The 18,271-nt window shown below is 32.4% G+C and overlaps 2 protein-coding genes across 3 annotated transcripts; one reads left to right on the top strand and one right to left on the bottom strand.

Annotated features, from left to right (window-relative positions):
- The first annotated feature begins 1,041 nt into the window (after positions 1 to 1,041).
- On the top strand, positions 1,042 to 7,407 carry LOC110813282 (E3 ubiquitin-protein ligase RNF170-like protein). 2 transcript variants are annotated; one of them, XM_088221271.1, is made up of 6 exons: positions 1,070 to 1,219; positions 2,192 to 2,446; positions 2,624 to 2,823; positions 5,363 to 5,464; positions 6,865 to 6,916; positions 7,000 to 7,407. In XM_088221271.1, the coding sequence occupies exons 2-6, from the start codon at positions 2,440 to 2,442 to the stop codon at positions 7,119 to 7,121; spliced, it is 483 nt and encodes a 160-aa protein (XP_088077397.1). In that variant the 5' UTR covers positions 1,070 to 1,219; positions 2,192 to 2,439; the 3' UTR covers positions 7,122 to 7,407. The 2 variants fall into 2 exon arrangements, with proteins under 2 accessions (XP_088077396.1, XP_088077397.1); XM_088221270.1 differs by lacking the exon at positions 2,192 to 2,446 and having other exon boundaries at positions 1,042 to 1,219.
- Positions 7,408 to 9,104: 1,697 nt separating this feature from the next.
- Positions 9,105 to 15,873, bottom strand: LOC110813286 (uncharacterized). The gene is made up of 2 exons (XM_022040359.2): positions 14,174 to 15,873; positions 9,105 to 9,632 (listed from the first exon to the last, which is right to left on the bottom strand). Exons 1-2 carry the CDS (start codon positions 15,647 to 15,649, stop codon positions 9,336 to 9,338), a joined length of 1,773 nt encoding a protein of 590 aa, XP_021896051.1. The 5' UTR covers positions 15,650 to 15,873; the 3' UTR covers positions 9,105 to 9,335.
- Positions 15,874 to 18,271: the final 2,398 nt, after the last annotated feature.

Below are 18,271 nucleotides of genomic sequence, written 5' to 3'. Positions count from 1 at the left end.
ACTTCGCTCATTGTTGGGCTCTTCATCCAACAGTGACTCTCATTTTCTCTTTATTATTTGAGTTACTCTATGATCTATTTTCATATTAAGATAGTTCTATACAAACACAAATGGAAATTATGTAACCCACAACTATTTAAAATGAATTCTCTTATTATATTTCGTGTATTAAATATTGGTTATATAAATTTACTAATAAAATAATATCTTACTTTTTTTTATTAAAGTATAATTTTTAAAAATAATTTATATAAAGTTATAGACTTCAACAAAAATTTTTATATTTTATAAATTATACACAGTTTAGCGGTTTAGATAAATAAAAAAAATTGAGATTGGTTTGAATTTTTTTATACTAAAATCAAGTTTTAATATACTCAAATTTAAAAGTTGAAAAAATTCAAACTATATAAAATTAAAGTGATATTACTTACCTAATATTATTTAATATTGATATTTAATATAAAATTAATACATCATCGTCTACATAATATATCATATATTCTATTTTATATATTAATAAAATTAAGATTATGTTAATGAACTTTTAGACTAAATATTTTTAATCTTGAATTCAGTTTGTTTTGTTTAAGTAAATTAATATATTTTCTATTAAATTCAAGTTAAAATTTAAATTTGATTGAGTTTCAATTTATCTAAACACAAATTATGTATAAATATAGTTAACTAATTAGAACTCCTATTTAAAATTTCTTAAGAGAATTATTTTTACATATAGTTAAAAATATATACAAACTAACTCTTTTTGTTGGTCAACAATCAATTATTTTTAGTTGATTTAAAACTTGAGAGTATTCCGTAATTATTTACTAAGTTTGCTCTACTTTTTCATTCAATTTCTCAATTTATAAAAAATTTATTTAAATTCGTTTTTCACACTAAAACTCTTACTTTAATTCTCAATTTACATCTAATACTGATACAATACAATTATATATATATAAAATTTAATATATTAATAAATATTTTTTTTTGGGCAAATCTCACTCCTATCCAAATCCAAAAGTGTCTCATCAGTTTCAAAAATTATTTTAAAATAAAAATGGTCGTGAAAGAAGTTAAGAAACCAAGAAAGCCAAAGGGAGAAGAAGAGCTTACCGGGTAATAATGGAGGAACCTCCAGAGAACGACTGTTGCTCGGTCTGCCATGGATCCTTTAACATTCCTTGCCAAGCCAATTGCTCTCACTGGTTTTGCGGTGCACATCTGTTTCTCTTCCCTTTCTTTTTACTTCCGGCTCTTGGTATTCTCTAATCGTGTTCCTTTTCTTATTTATTATAATTTATTTTAACATGCTCCGACCATGCGAGCGCCAAGTGTAATAATAAGATTAATAGATATTTTTTTGCTATCTTCACGTTCAAATGATGTAGTGGTTTACCGTGGTTGAGCCTCTAAGGATCATTTTGATAGGTTGTTTTTCAATTGATCGAAGTTATATTGCAATTTTGGGTAGGCCGTTTCAGAATCAATCTTGTTTATATTGGATTGAGACATATACTGAATTTTTCATATATTTACAATCTGTTAACATTTAATTTATTGTATTTAAAATCTGGCATGCCAATACCTACCCTGATGAAAGCGTTGAGATTCGAGAAAGATCTAAAAAAAGGGCATGAATTGTTCGTAAAACACTCTTGGGTTTTTTTTTTTTTGGGAGAGCTGTCCCTACCTGAATAGTTTTAAGCAAAACCATTTTGCATTGTCATATGCAACTTGTGGGAAAAAATAGCGGACTGAAATATGTCTTTCCAAACAGAGTTTGCTATTTTGCTTCTTGCCACAAACAAAGAGTCTGTGTTTTGTGAAACATTCTCAATTTTTGATTGTTTGGTGATTCTGATGAATCTTATCATGCGCGAGATGTCATTTGCCAATATCAGGAGATAAATCTTCTTCAGATTGTCCATTGATCTTTCTCTTTACTCTTTGGAAGTTCGAAATAAAAATTAAACTACAATGCAAGCCTCAAGTTATATAAGCAATATTACTTGAACAATTTCCCCATATGTTTGTTAATTTTCTGGAGTACTTATTGATGTATGGCAAATTCAAAACTCGAAATGTTCTCTTTTCTTTGTTATTGTTCTTCTTTCTTGTCTCTCCGTGCGATGAGAGAGCCAACATTTTAAGAGAGTCTAAGTAAGAGCTTCAAAAACTGTTGTAGGTGAACAGTGTGTGAAAATATTTAGAAACAAGGAAGCCAGCAAAAACAAGGAAGCCAGCAAACCCATTGTCTGTGCTCTACAGCTGTAGCATCAGCTTATATCAGCTTTTCAAGTGTTTTTCTTCCCATTTATAGCAGACTTCTAATGTTTACAATTTTGAGTATTATGCTGTCCTGGAATCTTCAATTACAAATAGTAGTTCTGAGTAATATGAAGAACCTTGAAACGTATCAGTGATGCCGGCGTAATGCATGGTAAAATAGACTCTATTGACTGCATTAGAATTTGGATTATGCACACATATTTAAATCAGTGGGAGTAGGTGTAATATGTGGTAAGTATATCACCTTGAAAATTAGGGGCATCTTTGCTCCTCTGAATCATAATCTTTCTGTAAGATAATTCATTTTTTTTTTTGTTTTCTTTTCTAGGAAATTGTATTATGCTGGTTTGGCAACATGAATATACTTTTCAGCCATGTAAATGCCCATTGTGTCGTCGTCCAATTACGTTGTTGGTTCCCAATGAGTCTTCATTAAGGGAGCGTCATAATCCTGCAGTTGCTGAGGTTTTGGGAAAAGTTGAAACCTATAACCGTTATTTTGGAGGACATAGAAGCAGTCTGATTCAGGTATGGAACATTGATTTAATAATAGAATTCAAAGTTGACTGCTTGAACCTTTTGATTCATGGGTATGGATCTCAAACTTATGATTTCCAAACTCATAAAGAAAGAAAGGAAGTGAGAGTGGAAAATAACTGAAGTAACATGGACAAGAGTAACAAAATGTAGACAATTTTTTGTGTTAACTTTAGACCAAATATTGATTAGTACATAATCAATTGAACACTATTTAAAATGTACCACAAAATCTTGAAAATTTTTGCTCCCATTTGACCATTTGTATCTATAAGTATTAGGATCCTTTATTTCAAAAATAAGTATTAGGATCCTAATTTACAGAATCACTATTTTGTGGGGCTGTTAGAACTTTGGTCTCTTTCTAGGAAGTCATCAGTTGCACATAACATCACCAACTTTCCAATTTTCGTATGCTGGAGTTGATCATAACGAAACTGTGCTCTTCCTCATGAAATTACAATAAATCAGGATATTTTGTGTCAGCTTTATTAAAGTTTTACTGTGGGAACAACCCCAACTTTAATTGATTAAAATATGCGGAATTTTCCACTTTCCAGGAAGGATTACCTACAGTGACCCAGGGTTTATGGTTGATTGATAATGCAAAAATATTCATTTAGCTGTTGCAATTCTTTTCCTAATTGCATGTCATGTGTATAGGACTAGCTGGGTTATTAGCCATGGTCTTAAATATATTTTAGAAGCCCATAAGGGTCCATTTAAAGTCAATGCTGTAAAGGACGAGATTTGATTTTATGCCTCTGTTATTTGTTACCCCTTACTTTTATCTACCCTTGCAAATTATTCTCTGAATTTTAGGAAGCATGTTCCAAGTTAGGATTATATGTATGGATCATGTATTGGACTTGTTAGTAGAGATTGTTACTATCAGGAACTTTATATAATCAACTCTGGAGATGGCTGAATCTTCAAATTTTGGTTGTCTTAGGTCATGCCAAAAATAGTTTCTACTTTTTGGTTAGTCATAGCTGGGTGGGAGGTGAAAGAAGAAGTCGCATGGTATGAACAAATGCTACTTCGGAGTGGAGCAAGATCAGTGGGAGGAGAAGGGGGTGGTAGGTAAAAGAACAAGTTGTATGGTATGAACAAATGCTACTTCTGAGTGGAGCAAGGTCAACAAAAGGAGAAGGGGGGTGGAATTTCAAGAAAACATTGAAAAGAGAGAAATAATAAACTGTTTTTGTGGCTAGAATAATTTTTATAATAGGCCAAATAGTGAACTGTAGTTTGTATCTTTTTTCTTTCTTTCTTTGGTGCTTTAATTTTTTATAACTCCTACCACCTACCATCTTTTAGCTTTTTGTTATTGTTAATAATACAAGCTATAGAATTTTTTTTAATCAGCTTAAGTCTATGAAAAACTAGTCCAGCATATTATTTAACATGATATTAAAGCCAGAGGTCTAGTATTTAAATTGAACTATTTATGTAATTAATTCTACAACAAGGTAGACTAGTTTGTCTTTGGTCCATGCTTGCAAACTAGCAGACTTCTGCATGAGGGCCTGTAGAGTATAAATAATGTATTATACCATTTTTTATCTGCTTTGTAGCTATAATATGCAAAAAAAGAAGAAAAATAAAAAAATAATCGAATGAGTAGAACTTGGATCACAAAATTTGATGTTGCCTGAAGTGCTGGAGTACAGAAGTGCCACTTCTCCCACTCAGTTTCGAGAGTTTTGTTGATCCAATTTGATAACTTTAAGTCTTTATAATTTTTACCATTTTGTTACTGGAAAAGGAAATATATTATTAGTATGGCACCATGGTCTTACTATTTGTGTATGAGAAGTATGCAGTTATATTATTTACACAACATAAAGTCTTGTAGGTCCTCCTTAAGAGAGACGACTAGATGTATTCATGAGCTAGGTTGCATTTGGTTTGTTTGCCTGACCAGCCACATTATAATAAATCAACACAATAGTCTGACTAAAACATGTATTGACATAGAAGAAGTTATTCAATTATGATGATTGCCCTTTTTGCAATGTAGCAGACGGATTTTTGAACTACCTCAACAATCTAATATGCACCTGCTATAATATCTTCTAAATGCAGCCTGGAAGTTTAGTTAAGGGATATTGTTAATTGTTGACCGAGGCTGATTCTCTATCCTTCCCCTCCCTCATGTTTAGTTATTTGGTTTGTTCATAAAACTCAGCAAGTTATATGAAAATTTATTTAACTCTTGGTCTTGAAGCTCCTATTATGCCTTTTTCTTCATTTGTTTTTCAAAAAAAGAAAAATCATTTACTTCTTTCTTTCACTCTTGAAGAATTTATCAGTAGCTAGTCTTGGAGTTAAAATTTCCAAATCAAGCGGGTTTGGTATTCACAATAACTCTCTCATCAATGATGGTATAACATCATTGACCAGCAAAAAAATAATGATAAAAGCAATTTAAATCTCTTTCATGAATCATGATCACATTCGTGCCTGAGGGGCTATAGTGAATTCATTGTGAATTGCTTATCTGATGGATGGTTTATCTTTTTGACAGAGAATGCAAGACCTTCCTTTCCTGCTTCGGCGGTTGTTAAGGGAAATGATGGATCCTCGGAGATCACTTCCTCTTGTCATCAGAGCACGTGTGTACATTGCAGTTAAGTAATGAACAATTAGACAAAAATGCCGTGCATCTTTTGACTTGCATAAAGATCCCACCAGATCGTTATAAATAGATACTGCAGTGATTTTTTGGCTCTTTCAAAATTCTCTTTCTATTTCTTGGACTTCAGACTGTCAAAGATGACATAGAAACTTTGTTGAGATTTCATAAAATGTTGGAATAATACTACTTAGCTTAGCAAATTCTAAATTCATATATCTCCAACTCTTTTCGGGTAAATCTGTCTTAGGGAATGGAATTGGTATTTCTACTTTTAATCCCTTTTTTGTTTCATAACTATTACTTGGTAAAACTTTTCATGTATCTCCAACCCTTTTCGGGTAAATATGTCTTAGGGAATAGAATAGGTATTTCTACTTTTAATCCCCTTTTTGTTTCATAACTATTACTTGGTAAAACTTTTAGTATCTTGACAATTGGGAAGGGCTTTTATGTTTAAAAACAAAACTAAATTATACAAACTGGATAAAGAAAGACAACCTAGTGGGTGACAGAATTATGGTATATGGGCAGAAAGACTGCGCATGCTCAAGAAACGCCATGGCATACTTGAGAATTGTGAAATTCTCATTCTAGTGCTGCTAAATTTTGTTAGATTAGACTACTCTCAAAAGAAAAATATTATGTTGGGCTGAGGAGAGTTGTAATCATATTTTCTTGAGTGTTCAATTGCATACAACCTTTGGACCATGGCTCATGGTTTCCTTGTGATTAGTTGGGTTATGGCTGGTATAATAAGAGATGAAATATGCGCCTGGATGGGTATTTGTGGTGGGAAAAAATATTTGGCCCCTCATTTTCCTTTCTGTTCTTTAGATTCCGTAGAAAGAAAAAAACGTGAGGGTTTTTGAGGGGAGTGGAGGATGATATAGATAGGGTTAGAAACAGGTGGTTCCAGACTCTGAATCTTTTTAATTATGTATCATCTTCTATATTCTATGGAGGATATTAGGGACCTAATTGACATTTTGATAAACATGTAAATAACTTTGCACACGGGTTGGCACCTCCTCAATGCTTTTATTTAGTGACATGTAATATTTTTTTATTTAAAAAAAAATTGTTCATATGAGCTTTAAGCTACCAGCATTGTTGAGGCATATGTTTTGTTGAATTAGGGGGCTATCAAAAAGTGGGAAGGTTTTAATCCTTCATCTAACAAAAAAGATTTCTGCCCTTGGTCTGATTTAATAGTTTATAGAAACTGTGTATATTGTTGTTTACTTTTGATCTTTGACACATGACATGAAAGTTTGTTAGACTGATCTCTTCAGTAGTTTGCCTCTGACAAATGTATCAGCATTAGATATAATGTCTTTTTATCGCAATAAGTTGCATTGATGAGTATTTGAGATCTTTTAACTTACGTGCAGATGATGCTAAGTGCAGTTTATGTACTTAGTCCAGTAGATATAATTCCAGAAGGTAATCTTTCTTGCATTTTGTTGTCATCTACTCTGGCTTGACTTAGTAAGTAACATCATGTTGTTTTCCTTTCCTGCCAACAGGAATACTGGGGATAGTTGGTCTCTTGGATGATCTCCTCATAATCTTGGTCTTTTTTCTCCATATTGCTGCTTTATATCGGTCAGTACTCTATTTTCGGCATGGAGGTAGTTCTTCAACTTAGCTGTGGATCAGTGGTATGACCCTCTTATCTAGAAAAGGTAGCTCAGAGAGAGCTTAAAGGAAATGTTACGGGGATGTGATTTTGTAGATAAATCTATTGCATGGTGTATACTCTTCTGCATTATGTTGTTATTGCTCTCCCCATTTTGTTGTTGTTTTTCACGATACAGTTTCATTTAGCTAGTTGAATAGGAATATGATGATGGAACTACAGAAATTAGAATTTGCTTCTCTTGCTTTTTTTTTACTACAGAAATTAGAATTTGCTTCTTTTGCTTTTTTTTTCATATACTATATTTATAAGAAGAAAAATACTATTTCTTTTTTATGTTTGTACATTTTAAATAAAAAGTATAAATTGTATTAATTACATGCACTAAGGAGGTGCAAAAACCCATGTAAAAAATTTGACATATTAGTAAATGTATCAATTAGTTGACCTAAGTTCTTTATGGAATACAATTGTTATTTCAAAATCAACATGCCAAGAAATTAGAAATATTTCTCTCTAATCTTCTCGATGCTCTTTTCCACACCCTCAAAAACTCTCATATTCATTTATCTCCAAACCACCCAGACCCAAAACCTTTTTTTCCTTATCGCTATACTCTTACACGCCCATATTTCTCTCTTTATAGAGCTAGCCATGACCCTCTTATATCCTAGAAAGCCCAAAAGCTGTAGACCACAAGCCATATGCTATTTTTTTTTTTTGTAATATGTTATTTTTTGATGTGTCTCTGGACTATGCTACGTAAAAAGAAGTATGGTTTATATTTTTGTTAGCTCTAATCTTTTATATAATCGATAATTATCATGCTTGGGTAAACGTTAGTTTTCCATACAAAATTTATTGTATTTTTTTTTATTATAATACATAATATTCATATATACATATAAACGTCTAAAAAAAATTAATTATTATTTGAAGTTTATAGTTTTAGTTTAGGTTACAGAAGGGGATAGAAACCCATAAATTTACCACAGGAGATTTGAGATAAGATGACCGGTTAGTGAAGGGTAATAAACAACTAAAGCAAGGGGTCATGAAATTCTTTCAGAGATTATATTGTGAGGACTTTAGTTATATGATCTGATTTTTACACATCAGATGCGTTAGTCATGTACGTCAGACAACCAACCAACATAGTCCACACAGACCCCTTCTGCCACTGTTTTTAAAATTTTTAGTTTTCTACTCGACAGTGTTACATACTTTCTAGTAGGAAATATCACGTACACCTCCCGCCGACTCAAGTGGTTGTGCACCTCCAGTATGCGGACTTACAGCTAGACTCTTACTGCATTTATGTTTGACTGCATTTGTGTTTGAAATAATTGCTAGTCATTTTTAAATATTCTGAGAGCGCAGATAAAATTAACAGATTTTTATTTTATTTTTTTTGAAATAAAAATTAACAGATTTGATTATGTTAAACTGCTATGAAGAAATTGTTAAGTCACTTTTATAAATAATTGCTAGTCATTCTTAAATATTCTAAAAGTGGAGATAAAATTAACAGATTTTGTAAATCTTATTGCTTTATATTAAAATTTCTATGAAGAAATTGTAGAAACAAAATTAACTTTAAGCAACAAGTAATTTGTAATTTTTTACTTCTATAGCGACTATAATCTTTCTGAACGAAAGGTTCATTAAGAAAAAAAGTAAATATGCCTAATATTTTCCTGAATAATTTATAAAATAAATATCCCAATCAACTTTAGGATGCATAACCCCTTCCTCCCCACCCAAGAATCATACCATTCTCATTGAATTTCTTACAACTCCACAGCTCTTCCCTATAAAATGGTCTGGTATACCGATGCAATCTGCTCCTCTAAAATTACTGGTTGCTTTGCATAATATTAGACCCCGCAACAACAACAACTGCAGGCATTTTGTGGAATTTTCTGACGTATCCAGAATAGAATTGATAAATCTTTTTTGTCAAAAGTAGTTGCAATTCCTAGTTGCAATCAGTGTTGAAATAGTTTAGGTTACAAAAATAGTCTTTCTACATTGCAGCATTGCCTATGGATGTCCAACATTTCTGTCATCATTTGAAACAACATTCAGTGAAATTAACATCATATCAAAACTAAATCCGCATTCTTAACTATATGTTTATGAAACCAAGAAAACCTACAAGACCTCTACCATCAATTACAGACCATGACTAACAATCCCATTCTACTGCCTAAATGTCCTTGCTCAACAGGTCATATTAAGGCGTTGGCTAAGGTAGACCAAGTGCCACGTAAGAGCCATAAGGGTCAAGATATTAAGCAAGGACGAGTATGAATTTAATTTCTTGAGCCTCTCTTTCAATCTAACAATCCTTAACCTGATCACTCTCTCCTCTTCTGTACTTCCTGTGCTTCTGGTGGCCGTGGTTTGTACAGAAGGATCTACGAATGGCGGAATCTCAGTCTGCCTTGTAGGTTCAGGGACACTCTTTTCGCTTTCTATGCCTTCTTCCCTTTCCAACCTCATTCTCTCAAACATTACCTGTTCACATTGTATAGCAGTTAAAGAATGTTGACAGGATTTATTAAAAAAAAAAAAATACAACAATGACACAGAATTCAATAAAACAAAACTGTAGCTATTTCAAACAAGAACATGTACAAATTGACACCATTATTACATCATGCTTGACAAGTTGTGCCTGATTTTTTTTTCCTGGGTGATAAGCTATTGTTAGAACAGATATTAGAATGTATATATCAGTACTGTTGCACACAATTCTAGCATTGCTGTTTCGCAAACAGGCTCTACAATTCAGGGCATACTAAATAATAAATTTAGAAACTATAAACTTAACTTCACGGAGGAAGCGGGGACTCAGATTAAGAAAAAAACTTACAAAACTTAAATTTCCCGCTTAAAAACTCACTTTGAGACAACATTCAGTATGTTGGAAACAAGTTAATTTTCCAATGAAATTAAATTCTAATTATAAAAACTCACTTTGAAACAACATTCAGTGTGTTGGAAACAAATGAATTTTCCAATGAAGTTAAATTCTAATTATAAAATAATGTTATTCACAATATAACCAAAAAATACTGTTCACTCATGAAACAACTCTTCAATCAATAAAACGACCGACTTCAGCTTACCTATTATTCAATTCTTGCTACAAACATACAGCCCGCAGAACCAAAAACCAAGTAGCTCATCTTAATAGGAGAGCAAGGTCCTTATGGCCAACAAACTGACCCTGTGAGATCAACCATGTGGAGGGAAATGTACCCACTGCCAGTACATGGAATGAACAATTTCATCCTCCCACTTAGCCATCACATTCTAAAAGTATATGTTATATATTGTACTTTCTAAAACAATATGTTATACATTGTACTCGTAGTTTTCCAGACAAGCAGAAATCACAAGAAACAACTTCCTCATCAACAAAATTTTTGGCCTAGTTCTAATTCAAAATCCTATGTGCTATAGGCACCCATCACATTTAATTGATCAAAAGCCTCTATTTAATAGAAGCAATACAATGAGGATCTGCCGCTTAGAGGCCATTTGAATTGGCATCTCTTTCTTTTTAAAAGAACAATGTATATAAAAAAACTTGGTACTAGAACAAGCTAATTAATGCGGAATAAATTAATACTAAATTACCTAAAGAGACTGAGACCAATAACTCTATTAAATATAAAATAATTATACTATTTAGGATTTTATTATCATAGTTTTAAAAACTTTAGGATTTTATTCTTATTAATATTTATTTTCCTATTGTCCCTTGGTGCCATTTCTAATACATATTTCACACTTTTTATTTTTTTAAAAAGATATTTATTTTCCTATTGTATTACTAGTATTATTTGTTAAAACATGCATATTTCTTAGTCTGGTTTTAAGAAAGGTTATTTATAAATAATTATAAATATAAATTTATTTTGAGATACTCATGTTATTCAATAAGCTACTCTGGGAATTTTTTAATTTCCTAGTTGTGTGACAATTAAGACTTCTTATTTGATGTCTAGAAAACATCGAGTGATATCTAGGTCTTATTCCCCAGGTAAGAAAATTAACCTTAATATCAAATCTAAAAGTTTCTAGACAAGATACTTAGAATACTATATCAGAATAGCTCCAGAATTGTTTTACATCAAAAAAAAAAAAAAAAAAAAAAAAAAAAAAACTCCAACCTCATTGCAAAACTAAGACTGCAAACTAGCTGCAATCAGTTCTAGCCACCGCCAAGCAATAAGTGACACCACCCTCCCTTACCACTAGAACCAAAGCCCATTGATCAAAGCACTCTTAAAGCCTGCCACACAGCTTCATAAAAGCAGTCACTTGCCATGGCAAGTAGCCACCACCTCTCATAGTCCCATATTTCAGTGCAGTTGTGTTCCTACTGAACTTCAATATGCAAACCCCCACCTTTAGTCAAGTCGATTAACATAATCCCATCTTTGTGTTGTGATTGAAAACAGAATCATGCCTCACTTGCACACATGACCCACGATTAGACATTGCAAATCTATGTTTTGGTTATCTTTTTTGAAATGAATACTTGACCAAACCCTCTCATGCAGACTGGTTCAGCTTTTTTTGGACCTATTTCAATGGTTCAAGTTCCCAAAATTTTTTGGTTGTCGTTCTCATTTTTCCAATCATCTTCACCAAAGTTGCACTATAGTTCTACGAAATATTTTAAACACATGAAATCATGGGGAAAATAATGAGTCATCACTTACAGATGATGAAGTTGACAAGTCTTTCTTGACTATAACTAAGTACAAATATACAGCTAAAGTGAAAGAAAATTTGATGCATTCTCCAAGTTTACAAACCTTAGTTCATTGTAGAAATAAAGGCAAGGAACTCACAAGGAACTCGTTAGTTGTGAGGATTGTCGCAAGAGTTCTTGTCTCAATCTCTACGATTGACTGACTTAACCTTTTAATTACAACCAAATGAGACCCACAGACTCAGTTAGCTAGACAATTCAACTATTTTGGTAACTTAGTAAAGTCTTGTTTCTAACTATTATAGTACCTGCAGTGATTTAATCTTTTGTCATGCAATTCCTGTAATCTTTCATATAGATTCTTTTAGTTCAAGCTTAGTTTCATAACTAGCATTTTTAGTATGATGGGACAACTGACAATTATACTCAAAAAGGATATAGCTTTAAAACCTATGGCAACAGAAGAGAGTAAATATAAACCTCCAAAAGTATCTATGGCAAATGAAAAAGATAAAGGGCATGCGCTTATTGAAGTTTGAGAAATGAGAAGAACTATCGTATTTTCCTAAGAGTATGGGTTTTAGGTTAGTCAAGACCTTTTATTGCTTAAAAACAATTATGCAGAAGTTCAATGCAAGGGGAGACCATGGCCAATGAGGACATCTAGTGATCTTCATGAAGTTGACCGATGTGTTGTTTCCATCATTTCACAAGGATTTGATATCTCCTTAATAGTTATGTGTTTCCATTATGATGCTATTGAAGGGAATGACTGAACACAGTTTATTAAATTCTCAGAGAGAAACTCGAAGATCAATCATTTGTCACTTCAAAACTCGTAGATGAGCTTTCAAATTCTCATGGAGAAGTTGGAAGATTAATCATTTGCCACTTTAGAACTCGTAGATGAGCTTTCTCTAACTTGGGGAGAATTTTTTTTTTTTTGGGAATAAAAAGTATAATGTATTCATCAATTACAAGCACCATGGGGATACCAACCCACGTACAAAAGATATTTACATGTCAATCAAACAATCAAAAAAATAATCAAACAATTGATACCATCTAGCTTTAACATTATCAATATCCTATTCCACCCCTTCAAATGCCTTTTTATTCCTTTCTTTCCACACGCCCAAAAGATAGTCGAAATACCTACGTAACTTTAGGGTTTTATTCTTATTATTATTTTGTTTTCCTATATGTATTAGTAATATTATCTTCTAATCTTATTAGTATTAGTATTTTTAGCTTAAATTCTATTCAAGAAAAGTTACTTAGAAAGCATTAGAAATTTCATTGTAGATTCACTTTCTAATGAAAGACTATTAAATAAATACTTTTAACACCTCAATTTTTTTAGGTGTGTGACGCAATTAAATTCTTAAATGTGTTATCTAAGACCTTTTAGATGTTATTTTCAAGAAATCTTAAGTGTAATGTATAGTTTTATTCTGGACTAAACTATCCTATAAATATCGGCGCGACCTAATCAAGAATTACCAACAAACACATGGAAATAAACCACGAGTTTAGCAATAGCTACTCTTGCTACTATAAGATCATAAGGCTTGGTAGTAAAAGAGCCTAATGATTCAACCAGATCAAGAATTACTAACAAAGATGGAGAAGCAAACTCTAGTTTAGTAAACTATTTTATTCTTTTTATAGATATCATGAGTTCAAGATGAACTACAATTCGAACAGGATATCTAAAGTCACTCTTAGTTCAATGTGTAATTCCATTTCTAACTAATTCCTACAGTAAGCACAGTCTGTCTCCACCCAATCCTGAAATTCCTTGGAATTTTCTAGTTAATTCTTGCTATCTTCAATCATGTTGTAGGTACATATATAAACACTAACATTGAGTTTAACTTAAAATTTAATCCAATATAAATAAAAATTCAATATAAATATGATGGAAGTTAAAATAGAATGATCTAATCCTCTTTCTAATTCCAGTTAGGCAGTTTTATGATGCCCTTTTTTAAAGCTAGTAACATAAACTCGTAGTGTGATTGAAAATGTAAGTAAAATTGATTCAATTATATAATGGACTACTGATCCTAACTAACTCTAAAATGTAGAAATTCTATTTTATAACTAATTCTAATAGTTAGCTAGAAATGGATCGAGAACCGAACTAATAACCCTCAAATTGCTATGCTGATTATGAAAAGAGTTGCTTACATAATAACACATGTGACTATTGAACAAGAATTTGCTAGAACATAAGAAGAATCCAACTAACCTTAATCATCCTTTTTCTTAAAGGGAAAAAGAAAACAAAAACAAGACATAAAAATGGATTGCAAAATGCAAATACCTTGCTGGCCCGAGGCTCTAAAAACACAGCATTGGCGAAAACCATCAAGAGCGAAGCCAATAGATTATAACCCTGTAACATCTCTGCCTTGTTCGACATCCATTTCTTTCCTAGACACAGCAAATGCCCCAACAAAGCCGCTGAAATACTGGCAGCCAAAGCCTGAAAATAAACCGGGTATATCTTGCTCTGCACGACTCCCAACTGCTGCCTAGGCAGCGCCATATGTAACACATAGCTCGAAATAAAAGTAACCCATATGCACATCCCATAAGCCGTAGCGAAACCCAGCAAATTTACTGCCACATTTAATGAACTCGATACCTCTCGAAAACCCAAGTACCTAACACCGCCAATGAGCCTGCTTGCTTCATCTTTAGTCTTCTTCACGACGTATATGATTGCATTTGTTGCATTCGCTGCTATGTCAAGCCTTATTGCCTTGGCAACAGTCTCAGTGCTTCTCTCTCTGCCTTTTGCAACATCCAACTGTTTTTTGGTGCTCTCTTTGAGATCCTCGGCTTTCTGTGCTGCTCTGTGCAAGAACTCTTTCGTACTTTCTTTGACATCATGGACTTTCTGGCTCGCTTTCTCCTTTTCTTCCTCCAAAAACTGTTTGGCACTTTCTTGAGCCTCGTGCGCTTTCTGTTCCACGCTCTTTTCTGCTTTACGCCAAGCTTCTTCAGCACTTTCTTTCATATCCTGGACTTTCTGCGTCGCTTCCTCTTTTTCTTTCTCCAAAAACTGGTTGGTTCTTTCACTGGCGTCGTGAGCCTTTTGTTCAACGCTCTCTTTTGCTTTCCCCCAATAATCCCCAGCGCTTTCTTTCACATCATGGACTTTCTGAGTCGCTCCCTCTTTTTCTTTCTCCAAGAACTGTTTGGCACTTTCTTTGGCGTCGTGGGCTTTCTGTTCCACGCTCTCTTTTGCTTTCTCCCAAGAATCCCCAGCGCTTTCTTTGACATCATGGGCGGTTTGTGCCACTATCTCCTTTGCCTTACCAACAAACCCTTCTGCACATTCTTTGGTAGACTGGGTTGAATCTTCCACGCGCTTCTTTGCTTTACCCAAAGACTCTTTGGTGGATTCTTTCATTTCATGTGCTTTTTCTGCCACGCTTTCCCTCGCCCATTTAAGGCCGTGTTTGGCTCTGTCAAACTTACTTTCAAACTTAGACGTGCAGACACCAAGTGCATGGCACAATAGGTCTGCAGGAGAACCAGTGCGCATGTCCCAATAGGTTGGGAAACTGGGAACGCTGGGCTTGCCATAACTTGAGATGGCAGACAGTTGTTTTGTGAGCTTGGGCTTGTGATTATCGTGCTGGTGCTCAATGACTTTGTCATACTCGACGACAATCATTCTGTGCTCTTCCTTGACTAGGCCATTCTTCTTCGAGGCTGGCGGGTTAGGTGACAAAACGCCTGATACTACAAGCGAAGTGAGTACCAAACACAATCCAACAACATTCATCATCTTCTCTCCCTGCTGTCTGAGTGTTTCTTCCTCTGTTCTGGGCCGTACAAAAGGAAGATCTTCTGTTTTTTGGTCGGATAAAAATGGGAGATTACAAAGTTAAAAAGTACTTTTTCCTTGTGGGGAAGTTTCGGGAGGAAGACGGTGCATGGCCGCGTAGTACTTTGGGAGTAAGCGAGTTGACACGTTTTCATGCAGCATCGCTATGTGGCTTTCTTCTAGCCACCGGCCTTACTTTTGCCTTTTCTTTCTTGTATGGTGTAAATCCTCTATATGTTGTATTGTATTTTGTACTTACATATGAACTTTCGAGAAGTATAGAAATAACAAATATCTGGGCCGATTTTGTTCCTACCACAAAAAAACTAGACCCAGAGGCCCAGTAAAATTAGACTATTAAGTGGAGTTGTCCAAAGAATGGGCTTGCAACTTTCCACCCAGGCTTGTGCCTACTTCTGTACTCATGATAATTAGCTTCTAGATAATTAGCTTAATAGCTTCCCGTTTGGATTAGCTTAGGAATCAAGATAATGTAACATTTCTTTTTCTACTAAGTTCAGTTTGAGCATATATATATATATATATATATAAATGTATGCCTTTCAGGGGATATAAAAAGATATTATTTTTAAGCTTTCAAGTATTAGATAAATATTATTTTCTGTTGGCAAATTATATAATTAGAAATCAGAACTAGAGGGGCATGAGGTGGGATCTTTGACCACTTGCCATTTTGTTATACAAACACACATATATCTCTCTGTTTCAGTGCTCCATAATGTGATATAAGACTTTTACTGGAATAATGCATCTATAGATATATATATATATATATATATTTGATCCTCTTCTTTTTTGCTTTTTTCCAACTTAGTAAAGTCTCTATTTTAAAAAATTTGTTAAATAAAAAAAAAAAAAAAGCCAAAAGCTGGCATGTGCTTTTGGGTGTATAAAAAATTGTTTGATGATCCCAAACAAACGAACAAAACATCCAGAAAGAAAAGAGGATCAAACCCTTATTCCCTCTCTAAAAACTATTTTTTATTATCTGGTATCCCAATATTCTATTCAATTTAATTCTTTTTTATTTTTATTTACGAATAACTAAATATACATATGGATTCATTTATCTATATATTATTATAACATGTAGAAGATGAACTAAAGGCTTGCTATATTAGTATACATTTCTGTAATGTGTTGTAATTTTATGTTATATATTTTATATTGGTCCAACCTTGTTAAACAATTTGATTATAGATCAAATCTATCCTTAAATTATATTAAATGAATTAAGTACAAATTTCAGTTCATTTTAAATAATTGGAATTATCATTAATTAAAAATTCAATTTAATAAACCGATTAGTTAGCTTATGGCCATATGTATAGATGAGGTAGTTGTGGTGTGCGTGTCCGAGCCAATGGATGTTGCGTTGTCGGGTACAAAACAAGATTCTTTTTCGTTTTCAATTTATTTATACTCATTATTGTTTTTTTTTTTTTTTTTAGGAAGGATAATATATAAGTAAAACCTGAAACTTGATATAAAAATAAAACTTAATTTAGACTTAGTTATTAATTTTTTAAAAATAATTAACTTATTTATAGTAAACCATTTTGATTATGCTACATAGAGAATAAAACTCAATTTTTTTTTAAATATAAAAATAATTTTAATTTTAAAATTAAAAATTATGCACTGTATAATTTTTAAATACAAATAATTCTCTTGACATGTATAATAGTTATTCATTGAAGTTTTTTAAAATATAAATAAATTTTAATTTTTCATTAAATATAAATTACATATAGTTCATTTTTCAAATAATAATTTGTGTGTAATACATGACAGAATAAAATATCCAATATTCTTTTTAATATGAATTAGATATTATTTAAGTTTTTAAAAATTAAATAAAAAATTCATTTATCCAACCTTTTTATTGTTAAATCAATATTATATACATGTGCACCGTGTTTTTGGTAAATTCCTCAAAATGACGGTTATAAATTTTAAATTTTTTTAAAACCTCAGCAATTATAAGATTGTAACACTTCCTTAATTAAAACTTGTTGGGAACCACCAAAGTATTTAGACGACGACACATTGGATATTTATATGGTTGGAAAGTGAATCCATGTTGTCAAACAAACATAAAGAATAAAAAATATATAAATTATCTTAGCAAAGTTTATAATTAACTTGGAATTCATATATATGAATTGAAAAGTTCAAGCAATCAACATTGGACTCTATTGTTAAATCAATGTTTTATACATGAATCGAGTTATTTGTATATCCTTCAAAATAACGGCTATATGTTTCGACTTTTCTCAAAAACATCAATAAGTGTAGGATTGTGATGCTCCCTTAATAAAGATTTCGACTTTTCTCAAAAACATCAATAAGTGTAGGATTGTGATGCTCCCTTAATAAAGACTCGTTGGGAACTAGCAAAGTAATTGGACGACGACACATTGGACATTCACGTGGCTGAAAAGTGAATTCGTATTGTCAAACTAGTATAATGCAACTTCTTAGGGAAGAACAAAAAAAAAAAACTAAATTATCTTACAAAAAAATTATGATTTAAGAGAAAAGATTATAATTAACTTTGAA

Source organism: Carica papaya, chromosome 1 (genome assembly GCF_054855325.1).
Source record: "Carica papaya isolate Zhongbai chromosome 1, ASM5485532v1, whole genome shotgun sequence".
Lineage (NCBI taxonomy): Eukaryota > Viridiplantae > Streptophyta > Magnoliopsida > Brassicales > Caricaceae > Carica > Carica papaya.
The sequence above is the reverse complement of the archived record's forward strand: the minus strand, read 5'-3'. Positions and strand labels throughout refer to the sequence as shown.

Coding starts and splice junctions, on each gene's coding strand:
- LOC110813282 (XM_088221270.1), top strand. CDS start 1,129: ATGGAGGAACCTCCAGAGAACGACTGTTGCTCGGTCTGCCATGGATCC. Junction 2,824..5,362: donor ATAGAAGCAGTCTGATTCAG/GTATGGAACATT, acceptor TCTTTTTGACAG/AGAATGCAAGACCTTCCTTT. Junction 6,917..6,999: donor AGTAGATATAATTCCAGAAG/GTAATCTTTCTT, acceptor TCCTGCCAACAG/GAATACTGGGGATAGTTGGT.
- LOC110813286 (XM_022040359.2), bottom strand. CDS start 15,649: ATGATGAATGTTGTTGGATTGTGTTTGGTACTCACTTCGCTTGTAGTA. Junction 9,633..14,173: donor TAGAGCCTCGGGCCAGCAAG/GTATTTGCATTT, acceptor CAATGTGAACAG/GTAATGTTTGAGAGAATGAG.